Raw genomic sequence first — 20,956 nt, forward strand, 5'->3', positions numbered from 1 at the left:
GGGAGGGCCTACAATGTGACTCTCAGTGATGAGTCAGAAGAAGAAGCTCCAGAGTCAAAGAAATTTTTGGCCTTTGTAGCCCCACATGTTGAAGAAGAAAACTCTTATTACTCGGAGCATAGTGATAATGGGGAAGTGCTTAAGGAGGCTTACAAGACACTCTACATAGAGTATAAGAAGCTAAGGGAAGGTCGTAAGCAGCACCTCTATGATATGAACAGTTTGCAGATTGATAAGAGTTCATTGCTGCTCAAAATACAAGAGCTCGAGGAAAAGCTACTAGAGACGCAGCTCCCCCTAGAGAGAGTCACTGATGAGAAGCTGACTCGTATGCTGTCTATCCAGAAGAGTCCAACTGACAAGACTGATCTCGGGTATGTAGCTCCCTCTTCTGATGCTCCCTCTTCCTCAAAGACTTTGTTTGTGAAACCTGCAGTCCCAGAGCCTCCTCCCACTGTTGAAGATAAAGGGAAGGACAAGGTCAACAATGATGTTCCAGGCATTCAAGAGCCTCATTCCATCAGAAGGCCTCCCATATGCCATCATTGCGGTCTAAGTGGGCATGTTCGTCCTCAGTGCACCCTCCTGAAAGCACAAAAGGCCAAAGCCAAGAAAGAAGTGCCCAGACAAGCTCATCATGGCACTAGACCTGCGGCCTAGCGTCAGACTCCATGGCATTAGGCACCTTATCAAGCACCATGGAGACAAGCACCAAGGCATCAAGCTCATCAATATCAAGCACCTTTGTCTCATGCTTCTAGGGTCCAGGCATCTTAGCATCAGCGGCCTCAGCAGCGGTTTGTACCAGCCAATCACAGTGGCAACTCCAAGAACAAATCCAAGCAGTTTAGAAGGCCCCAGAAGGTGAAAGAAGATCAATATCACAGTGAGCCACCTTTCTGGATTCAGAATATAATGGAGTGGATGATGACGTCATACCAACAACCACCCACAAGAAGGCAAGCTTGGATCAAGAAGGACAACCACCCCATGAGGGGAAATAGACGCACCTAGCAGGTTCAGGTGCTCTTGCCTAGGATTTGGTTCCTAATCCTACGGCATCAGGTACTTGTTAGGGAAGACAGAAAAAGCAGGTCGAGCGACTATTTTTCTGTACTGGCATCATCAGGTTTGATCTTGCCTTGCATATGATGTCATTTCCATATTGCATTTTCTTTTTTTAAAAAAAAAAAAAAAATTGGGGAGAATTTGCAGGATATTTTTTTTCTATTGGCATATCAGATAATTGCATGTATTTTCTCTTGATATCTCAATTCTTTGGGTATTAATTTACTTTGCTTTGATATAATTGAGAGTTTCTGACTATAATTTGCCAAGTGTTTTCCTGAATATGTAAAAATTGGATAGCTTCTTTTCTCATGCGATGAAAAATGTGCACTATCCATGACTCCCTTAAAGGTACATCTTTCCTTCTCTGACTTTTTGTTTTAGAAATTCTGGATAAGAGAAAATGTTCGTCGTCCGGACGGTACCTGCTTGCGTCCTGACATGCACGGCCACCATCAGGTGGACGGTTAGTAAAATCGTCCGGACACGTGCGATCAGTCTGCTCTTTTCCATGGCAGCGCGCGTCTGGACGTCATTAATACCCCACAAAGGCTATATATACCCCAGATTGTCGCTCTCTCCACCATACCCCACAAAATCCTTCTTTTTGGCAGCTTGTGAGTAAAGTTTTCTGAGCTTTTGGCTTTTTGTTGCTCCTTCTTGTCTTTTTGAACATTATTTCTCATTCCAGGTATTCTTTGTAACCTTTTTCTCTTCAATTTTTTTTTAAAATTGTTAGTATGTTGGTTTCTTTAGGAATATTTGTGTTTATGAGGAGCTTATGTCTGCCATATTGGGATTATTTGTGGTACTTCTTTTTAGGACGAAATTGTGATATTTTCTGTCTCTATTTTTGCAAAAGTCCTTTGTACTGCCGTTATTCTGCCCATTTTTTTTTTTGACCTAACAAGCATATTTCTTTTGGATTATTTTTGGCAAAAATCTTGCTGGTCTTTTTGTGCAGAATCATGTCTGCTGTCAGTTCCCAGCGTCGGGTCCGCCAGAGGACAGAGGAAGAAAGGAGCGCACTCCAAGATAAAATCATGGACCGCACAGTCATTGCTGAATGCAATGTGGTGAGATCTGACATCATGGTGCCTCCACTAGATAGTATTTATGAGACTATCCAGACTTACCACTGGGGATACCTTTACACGTGTGCCTTCATCGTCTTCACTAGGCTTGTCAGACTTTTCTATGCCAACTTGGAGGTGGTTCAGGACGATAATCGTGGGATGGTACTTCAGTCCACTGTTGACGGCCATATCATCATTGTTGATCCCCAGATCATCAGTCACTCCATTGGGGTATCAGTCCTTGACTTTGCCCGGCAGTTCGTACAATGAGGTGGTTCTACCTCCCTCTCTGGACGATCTCCGAGAGTTCTTTCATGCTGTTCCACAAGGTGATGAACGCCATACCACCATCAGGATCGGCGCATTGGGTCCGTCTCATCGCTTGTTGGCCAAAATAGTTTAGCACAACCTATATTTAGTTGTCAGGCGAAGTGATCTGATTCTGAAGAAGGCCCAGTTTGTTTATGCCATCCACCTCTGCTTGCCTTTCTGTCTGTGCAAGCATATCATGGGTGTTATGTTGGAGGCCCGTGATGAGGGTCATACCGGTCTCCCTTTTGGTTGCCTACTCACTCAAATCATTCTTCAGTCAGGCATCAACATTATTGGAGAACCGAAGATGAAGATTCAGCAGCCCATCAGCAAACAGACTTTGATGAAGTCTAATGCGCAGCTGCGGAGAGATGACTTCGATGATGAGGTGCCCATCCTTGCTACCATGCCAGTTGCTTTTCCAGACATGGCTTCATCCTCTCAAACAGTCCCGCCTTCAGAGCCAGAGATCATTTTTTCTCAGATAATGGTGGCCTTATCTGCCATTCAGGGAGGCATGAGCACCATGCAGCAGTCCATCACTTCTATGCAGCTAGAAGTGCACTCCATCAACCAGCACGTGGAGCAGAATCAGCTGAACCTAAGGGAGTGCCTCAAGTATCATCACCCTGATAGCAGTGATGATGAGGATACTGCGCCCAGGACTGCACCTATGGCAGAGGATGATTGAGTTTTTCCTTTTGGTTTGTCTTGTTTGAGACATTTGCTTTCTTACTTTGTTAAAACTTTTGACTTATATTACTCTGTTTACCCGGGTCCTTCTGAGACTGTTAGGGGGAGTAATTTTTCTTACAGTTCGTGTTTTTATTACTCTATTTTACCCTTTATCCCTTTGTGACAAAAAGATGGAGTAATTTTTATTTTTGGACCGGGAATGTATTTCCAAACCGGTCAAGTGATTTTTATCCCAGAATGGCCAAAGAGGGAGTTTGTTAGTTTGTGATTGGCCCCATTCTGTGTTTGGACAAAATCACTTGTTTGTAAAAGATGTTTTTTAAACAGGGATTTCACTATTCAGAAGTGTTTCAGAAGTTTATGTTCTGCTCACAAGTCAGAAGAATTCAAAGTCCCTATCAGCCGTCCAGATGACGTGTCATCCCGTCTGGACGCTCATCTGTCCACTGTTCCATCCATCCGGACGACATGCCATACCGTCCGGACGCCAGACAGACCAAGCATCATCCGTCCGGACGACGTACATTTCCGTCCGGACCCTCCACTGTGTCGAGAAGTTTCTATCCAGTTTGCATCCGTCCAGACGTCTTAGCAGCCCGTCCGGACGCCTCTCAGTACTCGACCAACTTTAGATTCTTTCCAAGTTCAAATATGGGAAGACTGATTCAACCGTCCGGATGATGTGGTATCCTGTCCGGACGCGCGTCTCCTTAAGGGAAGAATCGCAATTCAAATACATCCGTCCGGACGTCAGTCAACCTTGGTCCGGACGCGCGTTCAACAGTTAAGAAAATTGCCGATTCGACTTCAACCGTCCGGACGACTACCTACCATGGTTCAGACACGCACATAGCAGATATGGAAATTGCGTGTTGAAGTTCAGCTGTCCGGACGTTCATCCCCCATGGTCCGGACGCGCGAAGCCTTATATGGAAGTTACTTGCAGCGGACGTGCGACCGTCCGGACGACTGTGTCTTACCGTCTGGATGTGGCCCTCAAACAGGAAAGATTTTCAGCGAAAATCTCAAAAAATTCTGTCGCACAGTTGTCCGTCCGGACGGCCCATGTCCACCGTCCAGATGGCGTCCGTACATATTACAGCAATCGCCCATTCTACACCTCAGCCTATAAATAGAGGCCCCTTGGCATTGAGAACTACAAGAATTCGGTATTGAATTCCACAAGTGCTCAGAGAAGTTATTTTGAAAGATTATCAAGCTGATTAATTTCCTCTGAAGCCATTGCAAGTGTGTTGTTGCTGCGCTACATCTGAAGTCTATTTTAGGGGTCGGCCCTAAGGTAAAGAATTCCATTCAAGACCCCTTCAGGTAGGAGACCTGGTCGGGAAGCGTTCGTGTTGGGTTACACATTAGAGATCAAGGTACGACTACTACATCGGGTATATGTGAGTGTTACTATCTTGTATCTAGCTTTGTCTTCTGAATAGTGGATATCCTGCGTTTGGCTGCCCCAAAGTGGTTTTTCTCTTAAATGAGTTTCCACTTCGTCAAAAAAATATCTGTCTCATTTAAATTCTGCATTGTGATATTTTGTTGCACACTATTGCACACACTTGTTATTTATTTTTAGAAGTCAATTTCATTTTTCAATTTGGACCTCTAATTCACATTTGTTAAACCTTTAGCTTTATTATTTTATAATGTTTTTCGTTAGCTTTTGTGTTTTGGTATTTTGTAGAACGTGAAGAGAAAACGGTAGTTTAAAAGTGAAAAATGCAAAGTTTGGAAATCAAAATCGAATTGGATTAAATTTCATGTTTTGCACAAGTCATAGTATTTTAACCATAACTTTCGGATCAAGGATCGGATTAAAGTGAAATTAGCGGCGTTGGAAAGCTAATTCAAAATGATACAAATCATTATGAAATAGAATTTCCCCGATTCGAATTTCTGCTATGTCAAAAGTGCCCCGCAATATAAGAACGCGAATTTCCTTACTCCTCGTAGCTGCAGACACTCCAAACCCTAGCATTCTTTTCTCTTATTAGGGTTTTTGAGGGATAGAGGTGCCATTTTGAAAATATGGCCCTAAACCCTAGCGTTCTTCTCTCCTATTAGGGTTTAGAGGAGTAGAGGTGTCATTTTCTAAAAGTTAAGTTTAACATAATCTTCTGCTATAAATACCCCATGCTAGGCACCACTTAGAGCATCATTTTTTTTCTTCAGAACACTTGTCTTAGCTCTTCTTGTTTTCTTTTGTAAGTTGTTACTCTTTCTTTTAATTTTAAGTTATTCAAATTTTAGTTGTTCTTTATTCTCTTTGCTATTTAATTAATCACTTTAATTTTAAGTTATTTAATTTTCAGTTGTTATTCTTTCTTTTCAATTTTATTTATTGCTTACCTTTTGGTTTATTGTTATTTAATTTTCGTTCTTTCTTTCTTTCCCATTGTTTTAATTTATTATTTTCTTTTTACTTTTATTAAATTTATGTTCTTCTTTTTCTTCTTCGCTTTTATTATTTCATGATTTCATTTCAAGAGTTGTTGGTGTTTTTAGTCATGAGAGGCTAAAATCCTCAACTAAGGTTGATGATGAAACCTCATCAATGATAATACCTCTGCTCTTGTCATGATATTCATAGATTCAATGTTCTTATGTATATTCAAATTCCATGTCAATTTATTGAATTGTATTCTTTAGATTGATGATTTTATCTAATGTTTGTTGTAGTTCAATCGATGGATACATCAATTGATTTTTTTAAGATTGAGGTATCTATTGTGATTTTCGGATACAATAGATGATTTCGATTAAAAAGGGATAATTGTTGTGATTTGTTGAGTTGAATTCTTCAAGTATTTTTATGCCTTGTTGCTCAAGAATTTGAATATTGTGTTTATTGAATTGAATTTATGAATAAAATGCAAGAGTAGGGTGTTTGATTTGATTTGGTGAATTCCGATACCTTAGTGTTGTCATAAATTGTTTTATTTTTGTTTATTATTTTGTTTGCAAAAATTTTGAATCTTTGGGTCTAGGTTAAAACAAGATTTATTTAGACTTCATTAGCGTTTGCTTGCTGATGGGATTCTGGATCTTCATCTTTGGCTCTCCAGCTACACTGATGCCTGCCTGATTGCAAAATGATTTGAGTAAGTACGCAGCCGAAGGGGAGACCGGTATTATTCTCATCACGAGCCTCCAGCATCACTCCCAAAATATGCTTGCATAAGCAGAATGGAAAGTAGACAAATTGTGCCTTCTTCAGAATGAGGTCACTACGCCTAGCAACAAGCCAGAGATTGTGCTAGATGATCTTGGCAAGCATACGGTGCGGGGCAGACAAGGCATCGATCTTAATGGTAGTAGCATACTCCTCACCCTTAGGGAGAGCATGGAAAAATTCTCTGTGATCATCTAGAGAAGGATGCAATACTACCTCATTGTAGAACTAGTAGAAATTTGGAGCACAGGCACCCCAATGAAGGTCCGGACGGTTGCAGCTGTATTCCCATATTTGTGTTTCAGAAAGAAATCATTTTCCTTGTCGAACGCTGAAAGGCATCCGGCAGTGTTGCTGAGACGTCTGGACGGATGCAACCCAGAATAGTTTGAAGGTTCTCGACACAGAGGAAGGTCCGGACGGAAAGTTCTCGTCATCCGGACGGATGATGCTTGGACAGTCAAGTGTCCGGACGGAATACCACGTCGTCCGAACAGATGCAAGAGACTAAACTTCACTGTCTTGAAATCCGCACAGAGTCTTCTTAAAGAACATAACAGAAGTGTAGACTGGATATAATCAACAACCCTGTTTAATTAGCATTATTACATATAAGTGATTTTGTCCAATAGAATACAGCCAATCACAAACTAACACGTCCTAATCTGAGGGCAAAACAGTAATTCAGCCAGATAGTCGAACGTGAGTTTATCTCTTCAAATGATCGTTATCGATCGTTCGACTGGTCCATCCAACATTTGATTATTGGCCAAAACTACCATATCAAACTCTGGCCAATCTACCCCATCTTAATCACAGTCTAAGGTCCTATCACGCGTCCTAACACTGCCTAATCACAAAATATGTCATCCAAAACCATCCATGCATACCAATTCATACGAGACTTCAACCCATCACTAATCAAACCCTAAATTCACATCTAAGTGTAAAGATCCACTTCTATACCTCAAAGCATAAGCTAAATACTATAAAGAAACCAAACACATCACATGGTAAACATAATCTATAATCATCGAACCAACAATCCATCAATAATTCAACAAAATCAACCCTAATATACAAATGCAATAAACCCCATTCAACACCATGATTAATAAACTAATACAGTAGGAAGTACAGGTAATACTATACTAAGAATAATATCTAAGACGAGATGATTACCTCTTCTTGAGTAGAAAACTAAAGATTCACTTTCTCTCTCCTCCTTCCTCTTCTCTATTCTCTCTCTCTCTCTCTCTCTCTCTCTCTCTCTCTCTCTCAGGGAATGTGAAATGAGGCTTAAGGGTTGAGAGAGTTCATTTAAACTAACTCATGCAATCTCAAAGTGTAGAGAAGTGATGGGCACCATGTCAGTCAATCATTCGAGTACCAAGTCAAACATTCATTTCTAGGTTTACATCAATCATTCGGTGATCCTAACTGATCATTCATTTTGAGTAGAAAATTTGAAAAATCCAAAAATTTCCGACTTAACCCAATCCTTCAAACCTTAAGTTGTTTAAAGCATGATTAATCCTAATTAATTCTTTGGGATATTACAGTTTGTAAGGGTAAACTTTGTTAAACAGAGATTGTATGGTATGGATTAAAATTAAAAATAAATAAAGAGTAAGAACATCCAATGGATTGCAATGACAAAATCATAATAGACCTAAAAGTACAAGGAATCATAAAATAGACAACATAAACCAGTTTATAATTCATCACTCATTCGTCCAACAAAAAGAAAAAAAAATGATTAGTTGGTGTAGATATTCTTAATGGAGCATATAAACTATACAAAAAAATGAATAAACTTATACCCAGTGCTCCATTTGTTTATCAAAGATGCCTGGTCCATAGGTCGAAATGAACATGTCAGCAAGAAGAGGGAACTGCATCAATACAAATAGGGTGATGGGTACACTAGCCAAACAAATGACAGGAATGAAAATCCATGATTGTCCATGTAGCATAATTAAAAGAGAAGTAGAAAAGGCTATCATCATGGCTGCAATAGAGAAGAAAAGAGTAGAAAGGCCTATGATCATCTTTCTTGGCAAGGATTCAAGGAAGTCGTCTTCTGCATAACGGGATGTGAGGATTCCCAAAAACATCAAGACTGAAGCTGAGGAGGAAAAGAGGGATAGGGCATCGGATATTATAAAGAGCATGAACAATTTTTTATTCAAGAATAATGGGAACCCTGTATCTTGGTTGTTACCGCCTGGAACGGTAAAGGCTGCAGCAAACATGATAGTAACAATGAGAGCGCCTACCACTGTACAAGAAGTTGCTGTTTCTTTCATCCATTGTTCTCCCTTTTTCATCAAGTCCTCGTGGTTCTTTGTAAACAATTCCCTGGGAGTCAAACGATCTTTGTTTAAAGATTCCTTAATCTTGGGAGGCACAATGCTCTCAACTTCCTGCAGTGTTGAACTAAATCTTATAAGTCCCACTTTATTTCAAAAAAAAAAAATATAAAAAACACACTTACTCTCTTAAACTTACACTTAAATTGCAGTGTCCCCCAAACTTTAAAGAGTTGCAATTAACCCTCCCCCTAAACTACCTAGCTCTTTCAATAGCCCCCCGTATTTAAAAAAATGTAAAAACCACCGTGGGAGGAAACCAATGGCTAGTGGAAATTTTTAAATCAGAGGGGATAATTGTATTTGTACAGAAATGATAGTAGTATAATAGACATTTACTCTTTTTCTATCAAATTTAACAGAAGATTCTAATAGAGTGTCGGGAGTGGGCTAAGTGAAAGGACTAGTTATTTTCGGGGGGACATTGCAATTTTGGTGTAAGTTTGAAGGAGGTAAGTGCAGTTTTTTTTTAATTAAAAAAAAAAGAAAAGAAAAAGAATTTAACCTTATATGGAGGAAAAGTAAATATTAACATTAAAGCTCAATACGTAAAATAATTAATTAAAATGCGAAGTGAATTATGAAGACAATGATGATATTAAATTATTATTTATCCAAAGACTGGAAGTTATAAAAGGATGTGTAACGTTCTAAATATATACTTTAACTTTATTTACCTTATCCTAAAAACGTGAACTTTATTTACTTTATTTTTTGTTTTGTATTCTTAGGCACTAAAGCAACTACAATCCTATTCGCCATCTAGACTTTTAACATTCATGTAGGAAGGATTCTATGTCGATCAAGTACCTAAATATCTTAGATGATATCATTTCCAATAAGCCCCTACTCTTATTGTTTTATATCAAATTATAATATATTGTGTGCAAAAAAGTCTACTATTATAAAATTTCCATGCAATAAAATATAAAATATTTGTAAGAACAAAGAAATGTCTACTTAAATGCAACAATTCCAATTAAGCCTAGAATTTTTCAAACGAGTATAGCTTCCCCCCACCCTCCCCATTCTCTTATTATATTGTTCTCTCTTTCTCGGTCCCCATGTGCTTGTCTTTCCTTCTCCCTTCTTGTTTACTCTACCACCTTTATCTTTTATGTTCCCTTCTTCGTTCTTTATGGAGAATATTGAGCTTGATCTTGGAAAACTAATCTGCCAAACTAAGATTGGCAAGATAATCCCCCCAACTTGAATGCTGCCCCAATTGAGCTTTACCTTTCATTTGTTGGGAAAATAAGATCTCTCAAGCCTCTCCCCAAACATGTTGTCTCAATAACCGAAGCTAAAGAGGTCGAACGTATGTTAAATCATTAATAAGTTTACCATCAAGCATCTTACTCTAAACATATTCCTCTTTAGCTTTACCGAAGCTAAAGAAGTCGAACACATGTTAAATCAAAACCCATCGAATGTAAGAGGTTGGCTTCTTAACCTCAGCCATTGGCCTCCAGCGCTCATTCTTGCTGAAATTGAGATTAAGAAAGCACACTCTTGATTAAGATTCATGGTATTCTAAGAATGACGGTCCAAAACACTACTCATATTGGACATGGATTGGGGATGTGGATTAGAACCCTTTTGGAAATAGATGGTTCAGACACTCTTGTTATCATTTACAAAATCCTCCTTTGTGTTCAAGTGGAGATTGACACTATAATTCCCATAGTTTTTGCCTACAAACTCGTAAAAATGGGCAAAAAACCTTTGATATGCAAACAATTAAAATATAAAAGGCTATTTTATAACTGCCTTTTTTGTTGACGAATGGGGAACACAAAGGGTGGCTATCTAGTCTTTCTAGATACTCTCACATACTGATAAGCATTGAATGTTGGACATTCAAGCCTCTAACTTGAATATGTTAGCTATCCACACAGGGTGGCTATCCAGTTTTATTGTGTCATGATGTATTGCATGGTTTTGATGTTAATAGTACTCTCAAGAGCCATAGGAAAAACACAAGTAATTCTCCAAACTTAAAGGCTAAAATCCATCAAAAGTCAAATCCAACATTTTGCAAGTCAATACGCTTGAGTGCACCTCAATGGGCTCCAGTGCAGGATCGATACACTCGAGTGCACATCAGCAAGGCTCTAGCGCATCAAAATACATCGGAAGCTCATGCACATGCCAAGAAGATCAAGCACATGACTTAGGCTTGAGCGCATGCGGAGGCGGCAGAACTGTCACTAAGGCAAATCCAGAAAAGGAAAGATCTTTTCCTTCTCCTACTTGGACTAGAATTCCTAGATAGCCATAAAATCAACTAGGGTTTCTCTTATACTCTATAAATGCACTTTCTATTGGTGCATTAGACACACAACATATTAGAGAATAGAAATCAATAGGATTAGCGGCTAGGGTTTGAAGAAACGTTCATATTTTCTAGTAGCATTAGTAATGGAATTCTGTTAAACAAATGTGATTTCCAGCACCTCCATGAGTAGCTAAATCCTTCATTGGGTATTGATGTTTCCATTTCCAGAGTAATAATGGTGTAATTATATTTTCTCTTGGGAATTTTCAGAATATGAGTATTTGTCGTTTAATCTTGAGATTATTCCTTAATGTTTAAATTCGATTTTTATAAACCTTTTATCTTGTCTTAGAAAATTTTTTATCTAGCTTGAACTCAACGTTCATATTTTCTGTGATTATGTGAACGATGGTTTTACAATGGTATTAATGGATACGAAATCAAGAGGATTTGATAAGTCATGCCTAAGAAGAATAAATTGTTTTACACCCTAATTAGTTTAATCTAGGTAAATTAATTTATGCTTGCTGAAAGATGAGTTATGCTTATTCCTTAATTACGTGTATGCTAATTAATGGATTTTATAATTCATACAAAGGGAAGAACAGATCGTTCTGCATCCTAGTGGTTAGGTGGGAGATCCGTTCCAACCAAAGATAGATTATTCTTATTTCTTAATATAAGTGCTTTCTTTATTGTCTCATTGGGTACTTGACACACACTCACGAGTCCTAATACTCATGTTCATGATATTCCCTTGATGATTGCAACCTACCATTATTATGAGGTTAGTGATGAGATCAATACTCTATATTTCTTCTTATTACTTTCTCATTTACTTTTGCGTATGTACTTTTAGAGATAATTGATACAAAATAGTCAACTTATTTTTTTTGAGTTATATTACAATTGATCTAGAAAACTTTAAACAACAGAACCTACAATCCTTGAGTTCGACACCCTCACATAGATCCTATCCTGCAAGTGTTCGTTCTATTGCGAGTGGTTTATTTATTTTTGATACACTCAAGACTACATTAATTTTTGGCGCCGTTGCCGGGAATTGTTACGGTTACGTCGTTAAAGTTCATGGGATTAATTTTAATATTAATTCATAACTTTGAACCTGTATATACTATTTCTATCTTACGTTTTCTTTTTTAGTTCTCTTTTTCAGGTTCGGCACTGCAAAGTCCAAAACCACTCGAGTGTAGTCTATTGGGCTTGAGCACACCTTCCCAGAGTAGTAGTACAGAAGCTATTGCACTTAATGGAACCAGGGAAATACCTGAAGTTTCTTTTCCTTTTTAATTTATTTTCTTTAATTGTGTTTTTTGTTGTTATTCAATGAAGAAGTCAATTTCTAGACTCCAGGAAGATTCTGCACAGTTTATAACTCAGAAAAAGTCGAATCCCCAGTTGACCATCCGGACGGCCCAGTGGAACGTCCAGACGCCCATCAGCTCAAGAAGATTTTGAATAGCCTAGCATAGATAGCATGAACCCGTCCAGACGATAGGGCAACACAGTTTAGACGCTATTCATTGTTCGAGAAGATTCTAAACTACGCAGCAGACACGTTTGGTGAAGACAGCTTACAACCGTCTGGACACTAGGGCAACATTGTCCGGACGCTGTCCTTGATAAGGCAATGCGTGAAGTACGTTATGGAAGTTGATTACAGATTGCCGTCCGATCACCCTTTGTCTACGCTCGGACTCCGTCCAGAGAACTCTGAATCAAACTTATATTAGGTCTTCTAAAGCCTATAAATAGAGGTTTCTAGGCATGTATTATTTACAAAATTCGATATTGAATTCCTTTGAACTTAAAGAGGGTGTTTAGGTAGAAACTGTGAAGATTTGCTAGCTCTCTAAGAGTTGTCCGATGAGTGATTTGATCGTGTGAACTTTAACTTAGGGAGGAACCCTAAACTAAAGGATTCCATTGAAGACCCCTTTAGGTAGGAGACCTAGTCGGGAAGCGTTCACGTTAGGTTACGTATTAGAGTGCAAGGTACAATCGCTGCATCAAAGGTATATGAGTGTTACTGCTTTGTTACTAGCTTTGTTTTCTGAATAGTGGATATCTTAGGTTTGGCTGCCATGAAATGGTTTTTCTCTTATGCTCCGTTTGTTTCGACGTAAAATGGTTTCCGTCGTAAAATGGTTTCAGGGAAGTCATTTTCAGGAAACCATTTTCCGATGTTTGGCGCGTACGGAAAATCGCAAATATTTTTTTATATTTTTATTCAATCATATTAGCTTATAAAAATCAATTTTTATTCACAACATAAAAATATTAATGTAAAATAATATAAAAATCATCGATGACAAGATTCGGTTGTCACTAACCGACAAGATTCTGACCATTTTTACTTGATTCCGGCTAATATAGCCAGAATTCGAGATAAAGGCCAGAATCTGGACAGTTTCATCGGAATCTGGGATAGCCGGATTCCAGCGAAAGTGGCCGAATTCCGGCAGTTTCGCCGGAATCCGGCACAAAAGGGCAGATTCCGGCCATCTGGCCGGATCCCGGCAGGCTGGCCGGATCTGGCCAGCTGGCCGTTCTGGCTAGAGCCGGCCGGGAACCGGCCTCTCTGGCCAGGGCCGACAGGGAACCGGCCTCTCTGGCTTGGGCAGGCCTGGATCTGGCCTCTCTGGCCAGATCCGGCCAGCCGGTCAGAATCTGGCTCTCTGGCCAGAATCCGGCCTTTCTAGCCAGATCCGGTCAGATGGCCGGAATCCAGCCAGTCTGGCCAGATCCGGCCAGATGGCTGGATTCCGGTCAGATTGGTCGCCGGAATCTGGCTGACCGGATTCCGGCAAAGGTGGCCGGATTCCGTCGCCAGATTCTGGCGACATTAACCAGATGTTGTTGGATTCCGATACCGGCAATATTTCGATGGTGGTCGGCTGCTTGAACGTGAAGGTCGACTGTGTCGTTTAAAATAGATCGACTGCATCTGGTGTCTTCGGAAAACGATTTACGCTTTTAAAAAGCGTAAATCATTTTCCGAAATTTACTAAGCATTTTTGGTCAAACATAAATCATTTTTCGGTTGACTATTATTTTCTCCCCGACCAAACACTGGAAAATGCTGAAATCATTTTCCAGAAATCATTTTACGTCGAAACAAATGGAGCATTAATTGTGTTTCCACTTCATCAAGAAAATATTTGTCTCCTTTAAATTTTGCATTTAATATTTTGTTCCATAATTGATCATGCACACACGTTAATTAGGAGTCTATTTATTTTTCAAACAACTTAGGCAATTTTTTTTCGAGATACCACGAAGATGATTTGAAAGAGATTCAAATTTGGTGGTATACACAGTGATTGTAGCACTCTGCCGGAGCTTCATGAGAGACTCCATAGGATCGTCCTAGAAGGGGCCGAACCGAGTGAGTAAGGCCTGCAAAAAGGCATCCCAAGTAGGGAACTTGGCTGCCTCGTCGGTGTCTTGAAATCGGACCAACGCCTAACCCTCCATGCGGAAGGAGGCCATGCGGACATGTTGATACAGCGAATTCTGGTAGTAATCAAAGAACTGGTTGACCTTATTGGACCAACCAGATGGATTGTCGTCGTCAAAGTGCAAAAAATCCAGGCGCAGAGTGGGAGCCTAGATATGCCGGTCATCCTGAGGAAAATCAGGATTGTCATCATCTCGGATAAATCGACGGGCATCACATTCATCCCTCTCATCGCGCTGCTCCAACTCATTCTGGTTTCGGTCATCGTAACCCACCACGAAGGGCAGTTGGTCTGGGGGTGGCCAGTTAGTTAACAGAGTACGGAGCATGTCCGTAACCTCCGAAGTTGAGTCTGAACGGTGGTGTTGTGAGAATGCTGTCGTGTAATGGCATCTTGGCATTCCTTATCGGATTTGGGAAGCTCGAGCAGGCAGGTACCTTCGGCCATGGCAAAACACGAAGGTAGAAGGAGAAAAAAAAAAAACTTGAGCAGAGAGAAGGCAGTAGGAAGAAGAATGAAAAGGCTCTGATACCAAATATAGAGTGTATACAGGTTTTGTATAGGATTTTAAGAGGGAAAAGGAAAAAGATGATGAAAGCTTTTATTGAATAGTACTGAACAATAAGAAAATGAGCATCTCGAGAAGCTAAGTCTCCTGGATACAAGTAAGGACTACTGGATTTCTTCTTAGCTCACCTACCTACTGACGTCTACTATTTATAGACTTCTCATTTTGGTATTAGATCTAACAGAATGGCCATCTCACATGTTCTCCCAACTACAGAATAATACTCTATAACCCATACAAATAAATGCAACAACCGAAACTGAAATGTGGGAATAAAGGAAAGCTAAAATGACACCCATTTAGCCTAAACGTAGAGGTTCTAGAACCCTCTATGCCATGTCAATGCTATCCAAGCCATCTTCCCCAATGTTGTAACCCTAATCGAAAGCATCTCCCAATTACGCCCATACCAGGCTCAAGGGAACTGATGGTCCGTAGTTTATCAAGTAAGCAACAGTGCTTACTGCATCAGCCCTGAAAGTTTTTGGCAGCCCAACATGCAATCTCATACTTCTGGCATGCTCATTGAGAAATCTGTTCATGCGCTCAACCACGCCATTCTGCTGTGGTGTCCCAGGAATAGTTTTCTCCATTTTTATCCCATTAGAAGCGTAAAAGTGTTTAAATCCTCCATCTTCGTATTCTCCTCCATTATCTGACCTTAAACACTTCAACTTCAAGCCCGTTTCTACCTCTACCATGGCCTTCTATTTCGATCTTAACAGTCTTAAATACATCAGATTTACTTTTTAAGTATTGAACTCATTCAGATGTTGTGCTACCAAAGTGCCTTCTTTAAAGTGAATAAATTTTTCATTAGATGCAGCTTATTGTTAGCAAACGGTTTTTCATACATACCTGTCAAACCTGCCATTTGACCTACTGTGGTCTTCCTCTTTACAACATTGTGCACAACTGTTCTTGACTGTGTAAACCAAACAACTCCCAGCACTTGTTAATCAAGCAAGGCCCATTTTTCATCCTCCATATTGTCAGGTTGCTCCCTAGAAGAGGCAAATGTAATTTCCTCCCATACAGATAATCTTTAATATGCATCTTCAAATTCCCAAAATCTATGCCGTCGAAATTTTCAATTCCCGTCTTTCATTCTTCTCTTCCCATTGCTCCCAATCGAACCAAAGGCTCTCATACCAGTTGTTGGGGAAATATTTTCTATTTTCCATGACCGGTGAGATGCGAAAAATAAGAAGAAAGTAGAAGGATAAACAAGCAATCAGAAAAGAACACATGATTTATGTGGTTACGTCCACAGAGCTGCAGTGGATTTCACTATGATGAAGAAAAATAATACAAGAGACTTTTACAATAGAAAGACGTTGATTAAACTATTTAACTCTCAAACTCATAAAATATCTGAAGAACTTCTATAGAAAACCTGTAAAAACCTCTCAGTTTTTCAACACTTTATCCATACTCCCAAAGTCCCAAAGCAGGCCTTTAAATAGAAAATCAAATTATTTAGGGTGTTTAGGCGGAGGCATCCGGACAGCCTTCTTGGTTGTCCGGACGCCCTTAGGGTTCTGTAGCTTGATTGCTCCGTCTCTCTAGACACACCATCTCATCGTCCAGACATGCTGAAAATTAAGCACCTTCTAGAGCATCCCTCCGGTCTGATATACTACCCTATCCAGACACCCCTTCAATTTGGCATCCCTTGGAGCTTCTATCCGGACATGGTCTCCTGCCCGTCCGGACCCGCTTGACCATGGATGATTCCTAAGGTTCTTGACCGGACGGTCTCTTCATCTATCTGGTCTAGGCTCCACAAACACTAACACTCCTGTTGATTGGTGGAGATTGGTGTGGTTTAACTAGGCTATCCCAAAACACACTTTTTTTTTTCTTTTTTCTTTTTTTTTCCATGCATGATAGTTTGATTACAGGAGCAAAGATGTTGAATTGGGGCTTTGGTGGAGATGTAAAGTGTGTGTTTTGTAGAAATTCCATTAAACATAGAGACAACCTCTTCTTTCATTGTGGATTCAGTAAGCCAATATGGAAGGAAATCCTAGGGTCATGCTTTGTATCCAACATTCAGACTTGCTAAGATCCTATTTTAATATAGTGCCCCAAATTTTAAGACATTAAATATAATGTCTTAAATTAGAATTTAAGACCTAATAATAAGGCAAAATAATAAATAGGAATAAATATGAATATTTATGAAAATATATATTCATTAGTTCTTTGAACTCTGATTCAATAAAACGGGAATTATTATTAGAGTATAAAAATATTACTGTGATAATAAATAGACAGACTCAAATAATCTGTAAATTAATTGGTATAATATTATTGATGCAATAATATTATTCAACTGGTATTATAATATTTATTATTGTACAAAATATATTATTTGGTATAATATTATTTAGTAAACTAATATTATTAGTGTAAAAAGATTATGGAAGAAATAATATTAATTATGAAACAATCTAGACCTCAAACATATTTAAATAATAACTTTATTGAGATAGATTAAATAAAAATGACCCAATATAAAAATTCACAACGACTAATATTTTATAAAATCATCATTATATAGTGACTCATGCCACCAGCGCATCACCCTTGCAAACTTGAGATGCAAGTTCCCTCGGACTATTTATCGGACCGTTCCTCTTCAGTGTAACTTGCACCTTCCCCTTCTTTTTCTCTTCTTTTTCTTTCTACACACTCTCTTCCCGAACCTTCTTCTCTTCTCCCCTTCCTTTCTTCTTTCTTGTTCTCCTTTTTGGTCTCACCAAAACACACATAGAACAGAAAGAGTGAGAGAAATAGTGAGAGATCGAGAGAGAGGGAGTCTGAGCTGGAAGTTGAGGAAGAACCCGGAGGACCCAAGACCTAGAAGGAGTGGCCGATCGTGGAAGACCCAAGAGAGACCCAGAGACGATCAGAGACCCGATTCTTCATGGATCTCCGGTGAATCGACTGTGGCCAAACCAAGTGCGATTTTCGGTGAGCCAGTGGTGATTTTTCGGTGGAGATAGAGTCGATCTCTGGCGGTTTAGGGGTGCGATTTCCGACGAAATCAGATGGGATTCTTCATTACTAGCTCAGTGATTTTCCGATGGATTTTCTGTGAAAATCCTCGAAAGGGATTTCCGACGATCGGTTGAAGGTTGTTTCGATGAGTGTGGATGATACTCTGATAGATTTACAAAGAATTTCCAAGAGGATGAACTAAGAGACTGCACAAAATGATTGTGAGTATTTCTTACTCATTGGGGATAATACATGGTGGTCTTTAATGATGTTTTGATTTCTGCTTTATTTAATTGTACATAAGTTGTTTGGCATTTTACATGTTTTGTTTGGAAAATTGCATATATCACTGTTGTGAGTATTTCTTACTCACTAGTGATGATACATGGTCTTTGATGGCATTGTGACTTCTGCTTTATTTAATTATGTGTGAGTTGTGTGAAACATATTTTGTTTGGAATATTATGTATTATATTGTGATCATGCTGATAGAATGTCATTGCATGCTATTGAGAATTATGAATTTGTTAATAAGAAAGACTAAAGGTTAATCTCCCAAGGCAAAGACTGTAAGTTAAAGTCCCAAGACATCAATCAATCAGGTAGACTGAGGGTTAACATCCCGAGGCAAAGACAGAGAGTTTAAGTCCCAAGGCACTAGTCGCTAATAATGGGCTAAGACCGGTTTGATTAGAGACCCACGACACCTAAATATCTTTATCAATGGTAAGATCGGAGACGATAAAAGATTCACGGCATTGATAAGACCATATCATGTGTTAAAGTCTTATGGCATCTACAATCCATATATCTATGGTAAGATCGGAGATGGTAAAAGACCCACGGCATTGATAAGATCATATCATGTGTTAAAGTCTCACGGTATCTATCTATCCATCTATACTAATAAATAAATGGGATTGTGCTTATAGAACTATTAATGAGATTGTGCATATGTATATATATAACTGTCATCATATTGTTGCATTGGGTACTTTTAAATAGATCAGTATTTCATTATATTATTGAAGGTTGTTGACTCACTTAACCACAATATGGGATTGTGGTGATAGCCACAATCACATGCAAGTTTGTGTAGGATTGATGGAAAGACGGAACCACTTGCTAGTATTTATGTTAATTTTATTTGAGACTTTTTATGTTAATATGTAATATTTGTTATGTTAGATAAAACAATGATTATTTTTTATTAAGTTTTGCATGTGGTACATATGTTATTGCTTTGAGTGTATTTATTATATTAGTACACATGGTTCATATTTTAATATAATGAGGTAATTTAGTTAGCTCTGATGTGTTATATTCCCAAGTTGTTAAGAAAAAATATATTCCATTGCCATTTCATAAGTCTGATGACGTTGTAATGTCATGTGGAAATTCGAAAAAAATTTCACTTATGATTTTGGTAAAAAGTAAGGCGTTACATTTAAAATGGGGCGAGAAGGATTTATTAAGTGATTGGTTGGAAAGTGTGTTGTGTAAACTGACTTGGGGAGCCAATGCATATACATATATGGAAACAAAGAAATGATATTAAACATTTTAATCACATCAAGTCAGAAGAACAAATGATTAAAGATATTAAGTGGGATATAAGCCAATTGGAATAGAGGAAGATTTCAGAGCTCTATAGAAAATATCTCATTGTGTTGTAGATGAGGGATTTCCAATAGCATCCTTTGTGAATAGGATGAGCTACTGTTGTTTGACTTGTATTGATTGTTGATGTATAGCTTTGTATGTTTAGATGTGATATGGTTGAAAGATTGTGTTTATTTCTGTTTTTTGCTTTCTACAGATTTTGTTGTTTAGCCCTCATGTGGGGAGTTGTGTTTTGGTATACAGAACCTGGACTGATTGTAATTGTGCTGTTTTTTGTTAGTAAAATTTTTACTCTTTCATCAAAAAAAAAAAAGAAAAAAAAAAAAAAATTTACCACGGTCTTCACCCCACAGCTAGCATCGCCTTCTCCTGACGACTATATGCCCCAACCACATCAAGCGTGCCCGAGGCTCCCACCAACACCACCAGAAGATCTCTCTGATCTGAGCTTCTCCAACTTTCAACAACTTTTTTTGGCTCACACCATACCCAATTTTTTTACTTGTTAGGAGCACAAAGTTACAACTTATAACGACCTTGTGCTTTAGATATTTTGTGCACTAATTGTACTTAAAGCACCTAAATAACATACAAAATAACAAATTCATCTGATGGAGCACAATTAAACAAACAATATGAATATAAAAAACAAAACAAATTTTATTTTTAGAAACGGAATTTAATTTGCATTTTAGGGTACCATTCCTAGCAGTTAATAGTGAAAGTAAATGAGAAAAGTTTGAAAAGAGAGAGAGATGACCTTAAACCATTGTAGTTCTCTTTGCATCTGCAAAGCTGCACCTGGGATTTGATTGAGTAGAATCGAACCTCCTGTCATGCCTGCCATATGTAATACGCTATTGCGTTCGTGATCAACCCAGTCTGTTAAAGCGTTCTTCACATCAAGCCTGTATATAAGGCTAAAGATTTTTGCTTGACGATGTAGGACAGCACATGAAAATATGGGTCTTGAGTGCTCTTTATAATTAGTACGCCACAAAAGATCTGGACTTGCTCTTACTATATGAAAAATAAATTCAAAATTCCCTCTCTCGATTGAACGGAAGATGGCATCATAAACGAGACCCTTCAGCCTTTGCTCATTATTTGAAACTGATACTTGTTTGCACATGCGATCCAGAAGTTTAAGGGACTGGACATGGACTAGCTTCATTTCATATAAATCCTTTATTCCTTTATAAACGATCAAAACAATGCCAACTTAGCTAGATGAAACTAAAAATTATATATATAAAAAAAAAAAAAAAAAAAAAAAAAAAATAGTAGG

The 20,956-nt window shown here is 38.6% G+C and overlaps 2 protein-coding genes across 2 annotated transcripts in view; one reads left to right on the top strand and one right to left on the bottom strand.

The window, feature by feature from the left end:
* Positions 1-1,516: 1,516 nt before the first annotated feature.
* LOC133879050 (uncharacterized) lies at positions 1,517-6,537 on the top strand. The gene is made up of 3 exons (XM_062317600.1): positions 1,517-1,685; positions 2,033-3,132; positions 6,385-6,537. Exons 2-3 carry the CDS (start codon positions 2,653-2,655, stop codon positions 6,535-6,537), a joined length of 633 nt encoding a protein of 210 aa, XP_062173584.1. The 5' UTR covers positions 1,517-1,685; positions 2,033-2,652.
* Positions 6,538-8,021: 1,484 nt separating this feature from the next.
* LOC133879446 (uncharacterized) overlaps positions 8,022-20,956 on the bottom strand; it is a 28,460-nt gene continuing 15,525 nt past the window's right edge. The window contains exons 8-9 of the mRNA XM_062318018.1: positions 20,429-20,862; positions 8,022-8,765 (exon numbers count right to left, since the gene is read on the bottom strand). Coding sequence (XP_062174002.1) covers positions 8,157-8,765; positions 20,429-20,862 — 1,043 coding nt within the window. The 3' untranslated portion in view covers positions 8,022-8,156. The remainder of the gene's footprint in view (positions 8,766-20,428; positions 20,863-20,956) is intronic.

The sequence above is a fragment of the Alnus glutinosa genome, chromosome 10, assembly GCF_958979055.1.
Source record: "Alnus glutinosa chromosome 10, dhAlnGlut1.1, whole genome shotgun sequence".
Taxonomy (NCBI): domain Eukaryota; kingdom Viridiplantae; phylum Streptophyta; class Magnoliopsida; order Fagales; family Betulaceae; genus Alnus; species Alnus glutinosa.

Excerpts from the sequence above, each read along its gene's own strand:
- LOC133879050 (XM_062317600.1), top strand. The coding sequence starts at position 2,653 with ATGGGTGTTATGTTGGAGGCCCGTGATGAGGGTCATACCGGTCTCCCT. Across the intron at positions 3,133-6,384 it reads CGCCCAGGACTGCACCTATG|AATGAGGTCACTACGCCTAG; the intron begins GCAGAGGATGAT and ends TGCCTTCTTCAG.